This window comes from Papilio polytes, unplaced genomic scaffold (assembly GCF_000836215.1).
Source record: "Papilio polytes unplaced genomic scaffold, Ppol_1.0 DF821845.1, whole genome shotgun sequence".
Lineage (NCBI taxonomy): Eukaryota > Metazoa > Arthropoda > Insecta > Lepidoptera > Papilionidae > Papilio > Papilio polytes.
In genome coordinates, this window is record NW_013527359.1 from 4,039,370 (window position 1) to 4,054,931 (window position 15,562).

The 15,562-nt window shown below is 36.0% G+C and overlaps 3 protein-coding genes across 3 annotated transcripts in view; all 3 read left to right on the top strand.

Annotated features, from left to right (window-relative positions):
- The window catches only part of LOC106107819 (guanine nucleotide-releasing factor 2), a 28,418-nt gene extending 20,138 nt beyond the window's left edge, over positions 1–8,280 (top strand). The window contains 10 exon segments of the mRNA XM_013288823.1: positions 223–382; positions 1,101–1,112; positions 1,631–1,744; positions 1,747–1,768; positions 2,026–2,164; positions 2,431–2,688; positions 3,169–3,422; positions 3,752–3,883; positions 4,078–4,338; positions 4,640–8,280. Of these exon segments, the coding sequence (XP_013144277.1) occupies positions 223–382; positions 1,101–1,112; positions 1,631–1,744; positions 1,747–1,768; positions 2,026–2,164; positions 2,431–2,688; positions 3,169–3,422; positions 3,752–3,883; positions 4,078–4,321 (1,335 nt within the window). The 3' untranslated portion in view covers positions 4,322–4,338; positions 4,640–8,280.
- Positions 8,281–9,333: 1,053 nt separating this feature from the next.
- On the top strand, positions 9,334–11,396 carry LOC106107894 (zinc metalloproteinase nas-4-like). Its single transcript, XM_013288907.1, has 6 exons — positions 9,334–9,493; positions 9,645–9,815; positions 9,891–9,997; positions 10,368–10,578; positions 10,917–11,053; positions 11,207–11,396. The coding sequence occupies exons 1-6, from the start codon at positions 9,379–9,381 to the stop codon at positions 11,315–11,317; spliced, it is 852 nt and encodes a 283-aa protein (XP_013144361.1). The 5' UTR covers positions 9,334–9,378; the 3' UTR covers positions 11,318–11,396.
- A 1,187-nt stretch (positions 11,397–12,583) lies between these two features.
- Positions 12,584–14,911, top strand: LOC106107895 (zinc metalloproteinase nas-13-like). The gene is made up of 6 exons (XM_013288908.1): positions 12,584–12,740; positions 13,021–13,191; positions 13,509–13,618; positions 13,733–13,943; positions 14,140–14,276; positions 14,708–14,911. Exons 1-6 carry the CDS (start codon positions 12,641–12,643, stop codon positions 14,801–14,803), a joined length of 825 nt encoding a protein of 274 aa, XP_013144362.1. The 5' UTR covers positions 12,584–12,640; the 3' UTR covers positions 14,804–14,911.
- The last annotated feature ends 651 nt before the right edge of the window (positions 14,912–15,562 follow it).

A 15,562-nucleotide genomic window follows, 5' to 3' on the forward strand; every position in this document is an offset into this window, starting at 1 on the left:
CCAATCCCGACAGTATTCTTACATAGGTTTCTGGTTAAAGGTCTTCCTAAATCTTAAACTTACGTGGCACCTAAATATTGTCGAGTTATTTCAATACATCCAAAAATACAAAATTACAAATCTTTTTTTATTAGTATAGATGTATATAACAAAATATATAAAAATGTGTTACAGAGAAGCGCTGGGAGCGTGGGCAGCGTGGGCAGCGGGGGCGGCGCGGAGGCGGGCGCGGCGGAGGGCGTGTCGGAGGGCGCGGACGACATCATCCTGCAGAGCGAGGTGGGGCAGTGGCTGCTGCTGCGCGACCGCGACAAGGAGGGGCCCGAGGTGCGCGGCGGACACCCCGACGCGCTCATCGTGCTCGCCACCAAGGCCACCAAAGGTACCTCCGCCACCTGCCGCACCTCCTACACCTACACTGTCACACCCTCATAGAGACTGACAAGCCTATCTGAAACACGGTATAGACGCTCAGTTCTTTTATAATATTCCTAAGATATGGTTTTCTTACCAGGATTGGGTTGTTTTAGCTCAGTTCTGCAACTGTTTTTTCTGTTGTTATTGTCTATGACTAAGTAGGTTTTATAAGTTATCTAAGGGATTTAATAGTGACAACAATGCCTCTAACCGGCTCAGATATCCTTGTTTGACTATTTGTATCTAATTTGTTAGTCTCTACTAATACAAGGGTATAATTTAAAATTTTAAAAATACTATTTATATTTAAAATAAATAACACAGTAGTGCGATACATATATGCGATAAATTTGTGTTTATTGGTATAGTTATTGTTATTATTTAAATGTGCTCATTCTATAGTATTGAAACATGTTACTTAAGTATTTGTAAAATAAATCAACATTTGATGCATCGTTCAAAGTAAATAACATTACAAGCATGAATGGAATTGAGATGACGTATTAAATGATTATTACAACATAGTTACCATTCAGGCATGTTATGAAAACTTATTTCTCATTGTCTTTTTCCTTAGAAATATTTGTCATAAGTAATTACTATTAGTACATGTTTTTCCAGTCATTTGGGTTAACAACGAGAAACACTTTGCATCTAACATTGTAACTTTCATGCTTCCACAGAGACGGACGAGCGTAAGTGGTTCGGTTGGCTCATTGTATGACTTGGGACTGAAAAAGCTGGTTGTTACTAATGTTATTAAAGCTTTACAAATGTTGCTGGGATTTTGGGCGATTTATGATCACTTTGCTAAACTATGAACCTAATAGCTTCATTTCTCACACTTATTAACAATGCCTTGCCTTGCACTACCGAGCATGGATTGAACACATAACTTTTTTGTATATAATTTAAGTCATCTATGCATGATTGTTTAATGAGTAAATTATTGCATTTATATAGTCGTTGAAGTTCTAACACCACGTAAGTCATTTTTGGCTATTTGATATACCAAAAATACCATACACTAGAGAATCGGAAGACGCATCGTTTCAGCCTATCAGAAACACATATTCTACATTAAATATTAAGTATACACAAACAGTGTATTAGTATTATGTATAAAATTATACAGTTTTTTCTGTGTCCTGACATCCGTGGTGTTAGAAGTTGAACGATATGTGTGTATGTGTATTAACGTGCGCGTGCGCAGACTTCGCATACCAGGAGGCGTTCCTGGCGACGTACCGCACGTGGGTGTCGCCGCGCGCGCTGATCGCGCGGCTGGTGCGGCGCGCCCGCCACCTGCGCGCACGCACGCACGACCTGCCAGAATCGTAGCTGATCTCACGTGAGAATACTTATAACAATTAGCTTTCGCCCCCGACTCCGTATGGAATTAACGAAAAATACAAGTGTAACCTATGTCTTCCAGACTACGTTCTACAACTATGCCAAATTTTATCAAAATCTGTTCAGCTGTTTAAGAGGCAAACTCAAACATAATATTAATAATGATGAAAACACAATTATTGTGATCTCAGTTAGATAATAAATATTAATGTCATAAATGTATATTCTTGTACATTTATGTATTTTTAAATTTAGTATGGCCGATCTGGATCGTCCATTAATGCAAGAGATAATGGAGTTCATCTACTGGCTGGTGGACGCGGAGGAGCTGCCGATCGCGAAGGCGCTGCGGCAGATACTCGTCGATAAACAGAAACAATTACATTTCCAACAGGTAATTAAATTTAAATGACAATGAAAGCCTTAGAATAACATTTACCGCTACCATGGCAACCTTGATGGTGACAGATTGTAGTTAGTAGCTTGTTGTCCCTTTCTCGTATGACGGTATTTTCCAAGTTATTTACACCATAAGTTTAATACCGTGAAAACATATAACCTAAAGTATAGGGCTTTTCAATAAGGAATTATCCAATAAGCTGTGATTGCTGACATCCAACGCCACGAAGTATATTAGTATAAGTGAGAGATGTGTCGCAGTCGAACAACCGGTACGAGTACGAGACGCCGTGCTACGGCGCGGTGTCGCTGCGGCGCGACACGCTGCTGGATTTCAAGGCGGGCGAGGTGGCGGAGCAGATGACGCTGCTGGACGCGGCGCTGTTCGTGCGCATCTCCGCCGCAGAGGTGCTCTCCTGGCCGCGCGACCAGTCCGAGGAGAGCTCGCCCAACCTCACGCGCTTCACCGAGCACTTCAACAAGATGAGCTACTGGGCGCGCTCCAGGATACTCGAACAGGTCAATCTTACTTACTATTAATGTTACCATGCCAAAGTTTAGTAAGATGTTTATTCGAGTTTGTAGCTTACCGGCTAAACAGATCTTGATGAATTCTGTTCCAATCATTTTGACCTGTAATAATTATATCTTACTTCTTAGTATAATATTATAAATAAGAAATTTTTAGATGGTTGAATGGCTGAACGTCTGAATGAAATTTGGCATAGATGTAGAGAATAGTCCAGAAGAACACGTAGGCTACTTACGGTCCCAGAAATAGTAACGGTTCCAGTTTCCTGTCAAATGTCAGGTTTCCGAGGAATAAATAGTTTTTCGTTTTTGGTATGATCTCTTTAATACTATGCGGACCAAAACGCTGGCAATTGCTAACGTATAGCTTCTGCGTTCGGTTTGCGCAGCATCACCGCAGAAGTGTACTTTATAAAGTGTGTTATTTAAAAGTGTATTAATATATTGTGTTGTTGTATATGTTGTCAGGAGGAGGGTCGAGAGCGCGAGAAGTACGCGAGCAAGTTCCTGAAGGTGATGAAGGCGCTACGCAAGATGAACAATTTCAACTCGTACCTGGCGCTGGTGTCGGCGCTGGACTCGCCGCCCGTGCGCCGGCTGGGCTGGCCGCGCGCCATCGCCGACGCGCTGCACGACCACTGCGCGCTCATCGACTCCTCGCGCTCCTTCAGCGCCTACCGCACCGCGCTCGCGGAGACGCAGCCGCCCTGCATACCTTACATGTAACTCACTCAATATTCACTTACACCTCATTTGACTACTCATTCACTGCTCACTCACACCTCACTCACCACTCACTCGCTGCACGTAGCACACAAACTTCTCGTTTTTTGCTCTTATTCCGATTGTTATACCTTATACATATTTAGTGTCTGCTTTTGAGCTCCAGGCGAGATTTATACAGTCCTCTTTTCTTTTTAATACGCCTCAAGGAGGAAGAAGGAGCCAACGATATTAAGTGATTGTAATTCGCAGACTTTGCACTATCCAAACACCAGTACTGTTCATATTCATACTAGTTTCTACTACTATTCTGTATAATTTGTTCTAGTGGTCTAGTCCTGCAAGATCTGACATTCGTGCACATCGGCAACCCCGACCTGTTGCCTAACGGCAGCATCAACTTCACCAAGCGGTGGCAGCAGTATCAAGTCATGGAGAGCATGAAGAGGTTTCACAAAGAGTAAGTATTATTTTAGCTATAATTGTAAAATTTAAGGTCAAGATTTATGTTGTTTAAAAGTGAAGCTCCGCTCATTGAGCCCACGATTTTGTTTAAGGACTAGTCACCCTTAACTTAGATTGGCTCCGAATCCCGAAAGACATTCTCAGTTAAGGATGAAAAAAATTACTAACATATGTACGTTTTTTATATAGACAGTACAAGTTCAAGAAGAACGAGCGCATCCAGGCGATGTTCAACGGGTTTGACGACGTGCTGAGCGAGGAGGCGATGTGGCAGGTCTCGGAGAGCATCAAGCCCCGCGGCGGCCGCGCAAGGAACGCCTCCCAGCCCTCGCCGCCCGCCACCGCTAACGCCAACGCCAGTGCTAACGCTAACGCCAGTGCTAACACCAACGCCAACGCTAACGCCAACGCCACCGCACAGACCGCTGCATAGGCTTTATACTATAAATGGTGAGCTTTATTTAATTATTAAAGTAACTATATGTATTGAAACAACTTTATGTGTAATTGTATGCAGAGAAGGTACTGCTCATCGTGCCAACATCCATAGGTCATTGATTTTTGAAAATCTAATTTGAAAGACAAAATACCAAAGTTTTAAACAGTGTAAAAGATTTCATTTTAATATGGTTTCTAAATATTTTGGACACTTGGAACGTTGTACAAGTGACAACACAAGATATTTGACATGGCTAATACCTTTGTTGTATTTGTAGATTATAATGTTAAAACTATTGTACCTTGTTTACAGGTATACACTAATCCAAAGAATATAATATTGAAAGACATCAGTGAAGATGTGAGAACAATGTACACGCAAGGAATTGTAACTTTCATAATGTGATTATCTGTCCTAAAATGGCCTAATTATATATATAGTGTTTGTGAATAAATGACGCTAATTGTCAACTGTGATCGCTCCGAAGGGCGAATGTGATGTGGCAGGATACAAATCGAACGGCAGACATAATATATACAAGCCACCGATAAATTTTGAACTTCGTCACTTTGTAATTGAACTAGGAGTGTGGTAATATTGTGAAACTAGCCAATTAATCACAGTTTCATAAAAAAACCGTTTCCGATTCGAATACAAGGCTACAGTTGTTTCTTGAGAAATGACACTAATAATAAGTTTCTAGTGAGATCATAAAATGATGAATTTCACAATCGATCGGTGTTCCAGTCTTTACTCACATCCACTTGCAAATAACTGTAAAGTCTTTACATATCAGCGCGTGACTTAAATAGTACAATAAAACATTCGCCGCTAGCTCTGTTGTAGATATCATATTAGCCTTTACTCCGTCGCGATCACAATGTCTCTACAATTTGAAAGGTTTTCATGTTTATTTTCATATATTTCTAAAGTGTTTTTTTTTTAAAGTTAAAAAGAGTGTATTATGTTCCTAAACATAAATATGGGAATTTTTAATAGGTTTTTGAATTTCTAAAATATTTTTTTGACAATTGTATTAGTCTTTTTTGTCATTTAGTAAAAAAAGCGGAGGCACTTGTGAGTCGCAAATATTACATGTATCGCGTTTTATATTAACTTGAAGTTATTTAACTTCACAATACATCGAATTAGTGAAAGCACTTTCAAAGTTAGGTTTAGCTTAAGGGCATCGGTGTCTACTCGAGTAATAAGTATTTACATTTCAAATAAAAATGTGTGTACAAAATCATAACAAAAGTATAGATTTTGTCAAAAAATCTAAGATAAAGTTTCTTTGCACGACGTAACTTTGACCTGTTTAAATATGACGTGGTTTTATACACATTTTTATTTAAAACGCATTATATTTTCACTAAACGTATTATTTAACATTAAAAAAAGACATGAAATATCAACAAAATGGGATTATTTTCTTAAGTGAATAAGGGCCTAAATAATTATGATATTAATTAAAAAGGTCCTAAAAAATGTTTGTTGAAGAAGTACAATATATCTGAGGCACGGCACTTTGTAGAGACAATTATGTTTTTAAAACGCGACGCTATCTTCTTTAAATTCTTATCGATATAGGTCGAAAGGTACTGACTAAATTATTTCTTTTTTTTGTGTGTAAAATTTTAACAAACAATTATGTGTTTCTTTTCAAGTATGAGCACAATAATTAGTTATTTTATATGCGCCAGAGTAGCATAGAACTGTCGTATTGTCCAAGTACTCTCTTCATTATAGTCTCAATATATTGTGTGGCTGTTTAACAACTATGATATATTACTGTCTCTATCATTCACTTTGAAAACAACAGAGATAAAACAAGTGTAATGATTTGAAATTCATCTTCGCGTATTTTTTTAAATTTGTAACGCATTTTATTTTTGATAAATCAGAATTATATTTTTCTTATGAAATTACTCTACAAGGGTGATGTAAAATTTAGAAACTTCGAAATCTAAGTCGTTCATAGATATATGAGTCACGATTCGTGTCATAAAACTATAAGCGTTTGTAATCAATACTTTCTCTTTGGTAGTGCGAATATTCAAATTTTAGATTTCAAATATTAATAAATAAAATAACTAGTTGACCATTGTTTTGCCTTAAGACGGTCGTCAGTAAGGAATAGCAATAATGTTTCTATTAGTAGGTTTTCTGCACATTTGTGATACTCGTTAGAGCGTTGCTTACTCGGCTGACGCTCTCTACGCATAGACAATTATATTAGGCGAATGTAGCTAGCGGTAAGCTTCGAGATAACCCCAACATATACTCTGTTACAAATAAAGAAAACTTTGTAAACGTACATATATCGATTTCCACTACATTTTTCTTTTTGAAAATACAATAAACTTGTTTGTATCGTGGAAAGTGACCTTTACTGTAGTAAATGGTCATTATTTTATTTAATCGAATTGTGAAATTAAAAAGAAATGTCGGTTTAAATGTATGAATCGTAACAAGTGATCCTTTAGTTTACAAGGTTTAATTCTTTATTTGAAACACAGTATACACATTTTGCATTAGGCTGAAACGTGTACAGTCAGCGTCATTTTAGGTGTAAATTTATTTATTTGTACATTTAATTCCAATAGAAGTGTAATATATTTGATGTCATAAAAGTACAATTTAAATTCTAGATTATTACAGGATTCAAATAGTATATTTAATTTGTAAAATAAAATAAAACTGCGATAATTACTGCCAGTGGTATGTTACATCTATGAGCCGCTGACTGTACTGTATTGTCTTTTTGAATATATTATTTGATACGTCAAATTTTGTATGTATTCATTAAGACAATACCAGACGATAGTATAGATAATTGTTTTATTTATAGCTACTGTACTCGCACATGTCGGAATGAAGGGCATGCATGCTTCTTATGATAGTGAATATGTTAGGATATTTTTATCATTCCGACTTAGTGCGAAGGACGACGGCGGTAACGCAGGATCTTTTATCAAATCAATTTTTATTAATAACAATCAAAATCTCGACGTTTAAAGTAATATACTTCTAGTTTAGATGTTGCAATTTAAAAATTGTACTACTACTTTTGACGTCGAGTGTAATTGATAAAGGTTTTAACAAAAAAAGAGTTGAATTTAAAATTTTAACATTGTATTGTGTTTAAACAATGAAATTAAAATGATGAGACGCCACAGTTCGTATGACATCTTAATATTTTTAATGGCCTATTAATAAAAGATCCTGAATTAAAGTTATTAATAGTTGAAAATGATGTAAATTGAAATGTTTGTACAATTGGTCATTTTCAATGTACAAGAGATGTTTCATTGTGCTCTTATGTAACCGCAACGATTTTATAGTTCTTTGTATTGAAGGGACGCGAAGTCCTATGCAATAATGACTAGACCAATATTTAGAATGTTTTACAGTGCTTTACAAATACTATTAGCTGGTTTTGCAGTTTATATAAGGATTTTCGGTGTTGTTCAGTTGATAGACGTTACCATTTCTGTTGGTTTACTGCGCGGTTCGGTGTTAAATGGAATATATTAAAGACTGCCTAAATTTATAACTCAATATAATCGATGTGTAAATTAGTGATGGGTTTGTTTAGGAGAACGCAATGTGTCCGCGGCCTGCAACAGTTCAACAAGATTTTGGTAAAGTTCAGTTGAACTGCGTACATATTTTTGTTGTATTAGCAACTTCAGTATTATATAAATGAGAATGCCATAATGTACGAAATGGATTTATTATTTTTTTGTTTATTATTATTATGGAATGTTTTGCGTTGTACACGGTACTGTTTATTTTTTTTAGTTGTAAGTATTTTAATGAATCCGTTAGTATTGTACATTACGTGTAACCACTGTATCTGAACCGCATGCATGTACAGTTTACATTTTGTGTGTCAAGTTTTCATTTTGTAATTATTTTGTAATATAAATATAGCACGTTATTTACAATAATAATGTTTTTTATTACCCCATTATCAATATTTTAAGAGTTTGAATAAAGATGATAGAAATATAAAAGCAGTTTTGGGAGCTTTTGTAGGAATTCTCGCAGCTCTAAGGGTATTCCCTGGCTGAGGTTACCGTCTTGTATAGTCTTTACTAGTATTGTATTATCTGTGCTTGCAATTCAGGTTATTTTGTAATTAAGATGGTCGGCTACGCATTTTATCTTTGTTGCAATATTAATCTAACGCATTATCTAATTGTCTCATGGTCAATCACCTCATATTATTAATTGAATCTCTTATCATGCCAGATAATAGCTATTGGACATATATTATTTCGTTAGCATTGGATAAGTGCTTAACTCCTAAATCACTCCGAGATTTGATTCTGGACTACCAATTACTTAATAGTTACTGGTACATTCGTGTTTTTTTTTTATCAAAATGCCACACGGACAAAAATTGTTTATAATAATAATACACTATGTTAGAATTATTTATTGTCTTAATAAAGCATTACAAAAACGTAGCCTATGTTACTCACTGATAACGTAGCTTTTTAATGGTGTAAGAATTTTTGAAATCGGCCCAATAGTTTTTGACTTATTTCAATACATACAAAAATACAAATATTTCCTCTTTTTAATATTAGTATTGATAAAATTAAAATAACACTCTTATAAATGTCTTTTTTTGATGTAATTTACGTGAAGTATTAATTAAAAAAGTGTAGTAGAAAGCTCAGCAAAATTTTAAACGTTATGACTGCTTATAGAATATTTGCCGATGGCCGCAAGACGACCTAAGCGGAGGAACGCTTCTCCGTCTGTGTTAGAGAGGTACTCATCGGCAAACCGCGCGGCTCAATTTGTTGTCACTAAAAGGTGTCATTGTACTTGGAACCTTGACGCACAGCAGGGACTCACGATATCTAAAGGAGCGTTAACCACTTCATTTAGAACACACAAAACGTTTTAGATTAGGAGCTACACGTTTATCTAATTAGGTAATCGATAGTCGTATCCCGCCGTCTGGAATAACTGTTAACACATTATAAAGTCAAGCCACAACACCGGGCACGCAGTACAGTGTGCTCTCTCTAGACATGGCTACCGGTGATCGTGGCTTAGTTTTCAAAATATTAACTATCACCTTGTTGCATGTGTTAATTACATGTTACGCTGCGCCTTTAATACAGGATGTTGAAACTAATGAAGATGGTATCAATTCATTTTTTGTTTCTTTTCTTTTGTCAAATTCTTTTTAAACTTTTTTTAGAGGAGTACAATGGTTCCTTTTTAAGCTTCTGTTTATGGTTTTTTACACCCTATGTTCTTCGTGTTAGATGATTTTGTTAAATGTTTTGTACAGATGTAAGCGTAGACGACGAATTTGGAGATTACTTTGAAGGGGACATGTTGTTAAGGCCACATCAAAGGCAGGCCATTTCAACGGCGGAGATGAACCGCAACGGCCTTGTGGACGGCGTCAAACGATGGCCGGACCGTACTGTCGTTTACGATATACAAAAGGATGATTTTGGTTCGTAATTGTTACACATGTAGTGTTTTAAATCGTATTTAAGAAAAGTGTCAATAATTTTTATGTTTAAAACAGACGAGGAACAAATTCAAATGATAGAGTCTGCAATGAAGGACATCGCCAATAAATCATGTATCAAATTCAGAGCTAAAGAAAATGATGAACACGCAGTTCTCATAAAGGTATTGCTACAAAAAGTGAATGCTGGTATTCTTAAATTTTAAACGATTTTACTTGTATACAATGTCAAAATTATTTTATGTTAGAAGGTTGGTTTCTGTTTGTATAAGAATTTGACGAACAATTAGGTAAGCGACGCATTTTGCAGTCTTGAGAACAAAACAAAAAAGTTGGGTTATGTGTTGTTTACATTGCAACAGACAAAAGGGTAAGATACTTGCAATCTGTAAGCAGTCGTGCGTAGATTAATGTGAAAGTAACTACAATATTTGTTGCTTTATCACTACGAATGGAAAGCCGTGGCCTCTACATAATTTATTACGGTCATTGTTTGTTTATTTTATAAGGAAGCCGTTTCTACTCAACTTGCAGGGTACATCGAACGGTTGCTTCTCTAATGTAGGCTTTACCAATGTAAGTGAGGATGAGGAGGAGGTGCGGCAGGTGCTGAACCTTGCCAAGGGCTGCTTCAAGCACGGTACTGTAGTGCACGAGATGCTCCACACTCTCGGCTTCTACCACATGCAGAGTACTTATAACAGAGATGAATTTGTACAGATCATATGGGAGAATATCAAATCAGGTACTCATTTGTCACATATATAGACGTTGGTAACTCAACTAAGAATAGTTACCTGCAGATCATTCGGATCTGAGATCCACTCAATTTCTTTCTATATAGAGGTATGGTTTGAGTGAGTTACGAATCACCTGGCAGTTTGCGGTTCGTCCACACCCTTAGGTATAGTACATCGCGTAGAGCCGTGAGCTGTAATTTAGTTGTTGAGCCGCAGATCAAAGGTTCAAGGCTATATGAGCTGAACTTTTAATCTTGTTCATTCAGAGCTGATTTACACACGTGTAGCTACTGATTGAACTGAATTTGATCTAAGTGACTCACATGCGGTATTTGTGTTTCAGGCACAGAGCACAACTTTGCTAAGTACAACAATGACACAGTGACGGACTTCGGTGTCGAGTATGACTACGGCAGCGTGATGCACTACCCCGAGGTTGCGTTCTCTAAGAATGGAAATAAAACTATTATACCATTGCAGGTAAAATTGTATTCCATCAGTAGGTCACACAAAAACACAGCACATTTGTTTTAAATTATACTTATTTAGTATTATGGATCTATTAAAGTAGACATTAACATAATTGTTTTTTTTTATAATATTTACATTGTATTAACGTTACTTTAATTGCAGGATGGTGCGAAAATTGGCCAAAGAATAGGAATGTCGGAGAGTGACATAGTAAAACTTAACAAGATGTATTGTGAACCAGAAAAAGAAACAACTACAGAGAAAATTGATTAAATGAAATCTAAGAGATCTGTATTATTTTATTTATATTACATTGTTACGGAATTTACACATTAAATGATTTAATATATTACAAACTTTGTTTCAATTTTTTTTTTTAAACTGAAAAAAACCAGCGCTTGACCACTATCCCACCTAGACCAAGGTGAAGATGTGGTCGAAGGATGGTACGCGCTAATTTTGGATATATTCGCTTATGACCTGAACCTGACCCTTGCTATATTAATTAAATATATGTAACTTATGTACTTCTTTGAGAACATTAGAAATTAGTGTAAGGTGATTGAATCGCACTCTAGTCAGGGTTATCATATTCTTTGTTAGAGACATAGTTCGAGTACATATCGGGGAACGAACCTGGACGTTTATATTACTGTTCGGTCAGGTCAGGCGCTAAACAACACTTTCTTTGTACCTACAATTGCTTGTTTTACATTGCGTTAAATAGAATCCAACTTTGCTCTGAAATTCCGCCCGTAATGGTCGAATTTATTTAAAACTTACATATATTAAATTCATCGCTGCGAACAAAATAATTAACTAAGTAGTTTTATTACAGACAAAAATGATTAACAACCATTTGTTTTGCGAATATCCCACCTTAATAATATTGCCATAGTTAGATTTCAAAGTTACATATCTGAATTAGACATGATATTGCTGAACCAAGCACTGGGCTCGTATTGGGTTAGAGGTATAATATTTTTAAGAACCTTTTTAACCTCGGATTTGAGTAATTCATCAAATTATCAAATCCTTTTCACGAATTTTAATTTTCATATGTAGGCATTTACCATTAATAAATAATAAATTACTTTGCATCGCTAAGTCTGGTTCAATTTTCTACAATTTGGCCCCAATTTTGCTATTTTAATGCTATTGTAATAGTTTCGTAACCGCGAACTACTCTCAAATCAATAAAACACGAATGTAAAAAATGTGAAATCAAATATTGCTAAACCATTGCAACTTAGTTTAGCTGAATCTAGGTACTGATTTCTTTTTGGTGTTATTAATAACACATAAAGTGTACATACGTGCACATGCTCTAATTCTGCTGTAGTTACTAAATTGTTTTATCGCTAATAATTCCTAGATGTCCATGGTAAAATGTAAATTAACAAAGAAACATGTATTTTGAAAAGTAGGTCGTGATAGGTATCAACGGCAAAAAAGTCTATGGTACTTTTGCTGTTTCCTGTTACAACCATCATCCTGATCGTACAGGATGCAGGACACCTTTAAAAGCGATGGACAAATAGGACACGTTACAGTGTTCCTAAAACGTATACTCTAGGATTCCTACATTTTTTCGACATGAAAGAATTTTACGTAATACTTGTGTTAATCTATAGCCAGGCCGTTTTCGGTTTGTCAGAAGAAATAACTACAGCTGAACCAATGCCAGATATTTATGGTAAATTATTTTTTATGCACTAGAAGGCAAAGGTTTACCGAGTGCATCTCTTTTTCTTCAAAATCTCTTTATTAACGTTTACGTATCAGATAGTAGTAGTGGTTCAACCTCGAAGTGTTGGTCGTTTCCAGGGTCTGTGAACCACGTTCCCTCGCCTTCGTAGTCAAATTGACATCGCGAAGTGATGGTTTTACTGCGTCAATCACTCCCCATGGCATATATGGTCAGAACTATGTCAACAGCAAAGACGTCAACGTAATCCAAAAAATATTCTTTTTAGAACCGTTGCCAATAAAAGGAGAACTGGCTGAGTTTTTCGAAGGCGACATCTTGTTGACGGACAGACAAAAATCGGCTCTCATCTCCAAACACAATCGCAACGGCCTCATCGATGTTACCAAGCGCTGGCCAAATAATACTCTAGTCTACTATTTTGCTCCTAACGAATTTAGTAAGTAACTCATTTTTATTGTTATCTTCTATACATATAATAAAATTGTAGTGTGTTTGTAATTTCAAAAGAAAAATTCAAGATTTTGGAAAGATGACGTATTACGATGGATAGGCTTATTATATTATAGTTACGCTACTCTTTTTTTTAACGGGGGGTTCGGATTTGATGGGACTTTTACAGATAGCTGGTAGAAGGTAGATGCACGCGGGATGTGATAGATGACTTTTTTAAATCCACGCTAACGAAGTTCTCGGGCGACCGCTCGTCGTTTATAATTTTATTATTATTGTAGCAATTAGTAAATTTGTTTACAGCTGCATATCAGATAAGGCAAATCAGGGCCGCTTTGTGGATTATGGGAAACAGCTCATGTGTTCGTTTTCAAGAGAGACGATATAGCAATGAGTATGCTGTGAGAGTTACGGTAGCTATCAGTTTCTTAATAATTTATTCCTTGTTGATACCGTCACTTTGATTAATTTAACAAAATAAAAACATATTTAACTTTGTGGTGTTATCTTGTAAAATTACATTTTAGAATGCCGGCGGCAATGTGTGCAACTCATACATAGGGTACATTTATCAGGATCAATGGCAGTATGGCTACCAGCCTCTCAATCTGGGCCCGGGCTGTTTCAGCCGTGGCACTATAATGCACGAATTTCTACATGCACTAGGTTTCTTCCATATGCAAAGTACTTACAACAGAGATGACTATGTTTGCATTGTCTGGAAAAATATTCAGGAAGGTATTTAATGTTTCATTGTAAAAATTTTTCACATATAATAAATTGAGGCAACTTATGCAAATAAACTAATCGATTAACAAAATTCGAAATATTACACGAAATGTAAGTAACATTTTCAGTAATGTTATGAAACAGCAAAGTCACGAGTAGTTACTATGTGTACTTGCAACGTTGCTAATTATATTTATGTATTTAGGCATGGAGCACAACTTTTATAAGGAGGACAATATGACTGTGTCAAACTTCGATGTTGAATACGACTACAACAGCGTGATGCACTATTCTAGCACGACATTTTCCAAAAATGGACGTCGAACCATTATTCCAATAGAGGTTGATTTTTTTATAATATAATTCTGTAATCATACATTTTTGGACGAAGTAAACTTAGAGCAATAGTAATTTGCTACATTATAATCCATCATAATAGTATTGCTTTTTAAACTTCGGCTAATGAAATAACTAGATACATGTTATGCAGTCCCTTCGAGTAGATTTGCTAATATTAATTACCGCTAAGTGAGCTCCTCAGTTTTATTAATGAGGTCATTATAAGGTGAATTATTCAGGTGAATATGCAGTGTCAGCTAGCACTACTATCTACTCTATTTCAAGAACTAGGGTAGTTAAGAGTATGTAAGAGTCATTTGTATACTAGTGACGCACCTTTATGCCAGTCGCCCTGGGCAGTCAGACAGCCGCGCCCTACCCTAGCCCAGGTACTATGAATATGTCAGTAAATTAAATGTATGTAATGTTGACAGCCGGGCGTGACGATTGGTCAACGGAGGGGCATGTCACGTGGGGACGTCATCAAACTGAACCGCATGTACAACTGCTATAATAACATCGAAGAATGACCACTAAGCGACCGCCATCGGTTCAACTGCCAACGGACAACCTGGAATTTATTCAACACAATAGTATTCTAGTAGTACCTTTTAATAAATAAAAAAATGTAACACGAATTATTTTTTTTATAACTCTCGTCTGTTATTCCGTCCGTGTAGAATTAAAAAGAAAAGTAAGTAGCCTACCTAGGCTATGTACATCAAATGTTCTTCCAGACTATCCTACTACATCTATGCCAAGTTTAATCAAAATCCGTCCTGCAGTTTAGGCTCCAACTCTGACACACATCCTTCCATCCATAAGTCTAAACTTTCGCATTTACTGGTATAACATCAGTAAAAGAAAATTACAGCGTTTTTAATGTCAATCTTATCAGTTTAGTTAATTAAATTGTCTATATTTTAATGTTTCTCGAGTAGGTGTATTTAATACATTTGTGCATATACATAAATGTTACGTAAATGTACACATGTACATACGTAACATTGCTTGTCTATAAAACAAGTTCTTGTTGAGTAGGACAAGATCCTTACTACGCAGTTGAAATCGGAAACTAAAAGAAAGTGACCCGACCACTTTCCGAATCTTATGTCTACAGTAAATGTTAAGACGAGATTTATTTTATGTAATACGCATACAATGTAAATAAAGTTTACTTTTAACAAGGTTGCGGTATATAATAATATAATTATAATAATTTTAATTAATCGAGAGTTAAAAATTCCATGCTCTTCGTTTCGCTTGCTCTTGTTTATTACAAGTTTTTA

What these genes read in the sequence shown, in the direction of transcription:
- LOC106107894 (XM_013288907.1), top strand. Translation starts at nt 9,379, where the DNA reads ATGGCTACCGGTGATCGTGGCTTAGTTTTCAAAATATTAACTATCACC. An exon ending in TATACAAAAGGATGATTTTG is followed by an intron (nt 9,816 to 9,890) that starts GTTCGTAATTGT and finishes TGTTTAAAACAG; the next exon opens with ACGAGGAACAAATTCAAATG. An exon ending in AACACGCAGTTCTCATAAAG is followed by an intron (nt 9,998 to 10,367) that starts GTATTGCTACAA and finishes CTCAACTTGCAG; the next exon opens with GGTACATCGAACGGTTGCTT.
- LOC106107895 (XM_013288908.1), top strand. Translation starts at nt 12,641, where the DNA reads ATGAAAGAATTTTACGTAATACTTGTGTTAATCTATAGCCAGGCCGTT. An exon ending in AGTATGCTGTGAGAGTTACG is followed by an intron (nt 13,619 to 13,732) that starts GTAGCTATCAGT and finishes ATTACATTTTAG; the next exon opens with AATGCCGGCGGCAATGTGTG. An exon ending in GAACCATTATTCCAATAGAG is followed by an intron (nt 14,277 to 14,707) that starts GTTGATTTTTTT and finishes TAATGTTGACAG; the next exon opens with CCGGGCGTGACGATTGGTCA.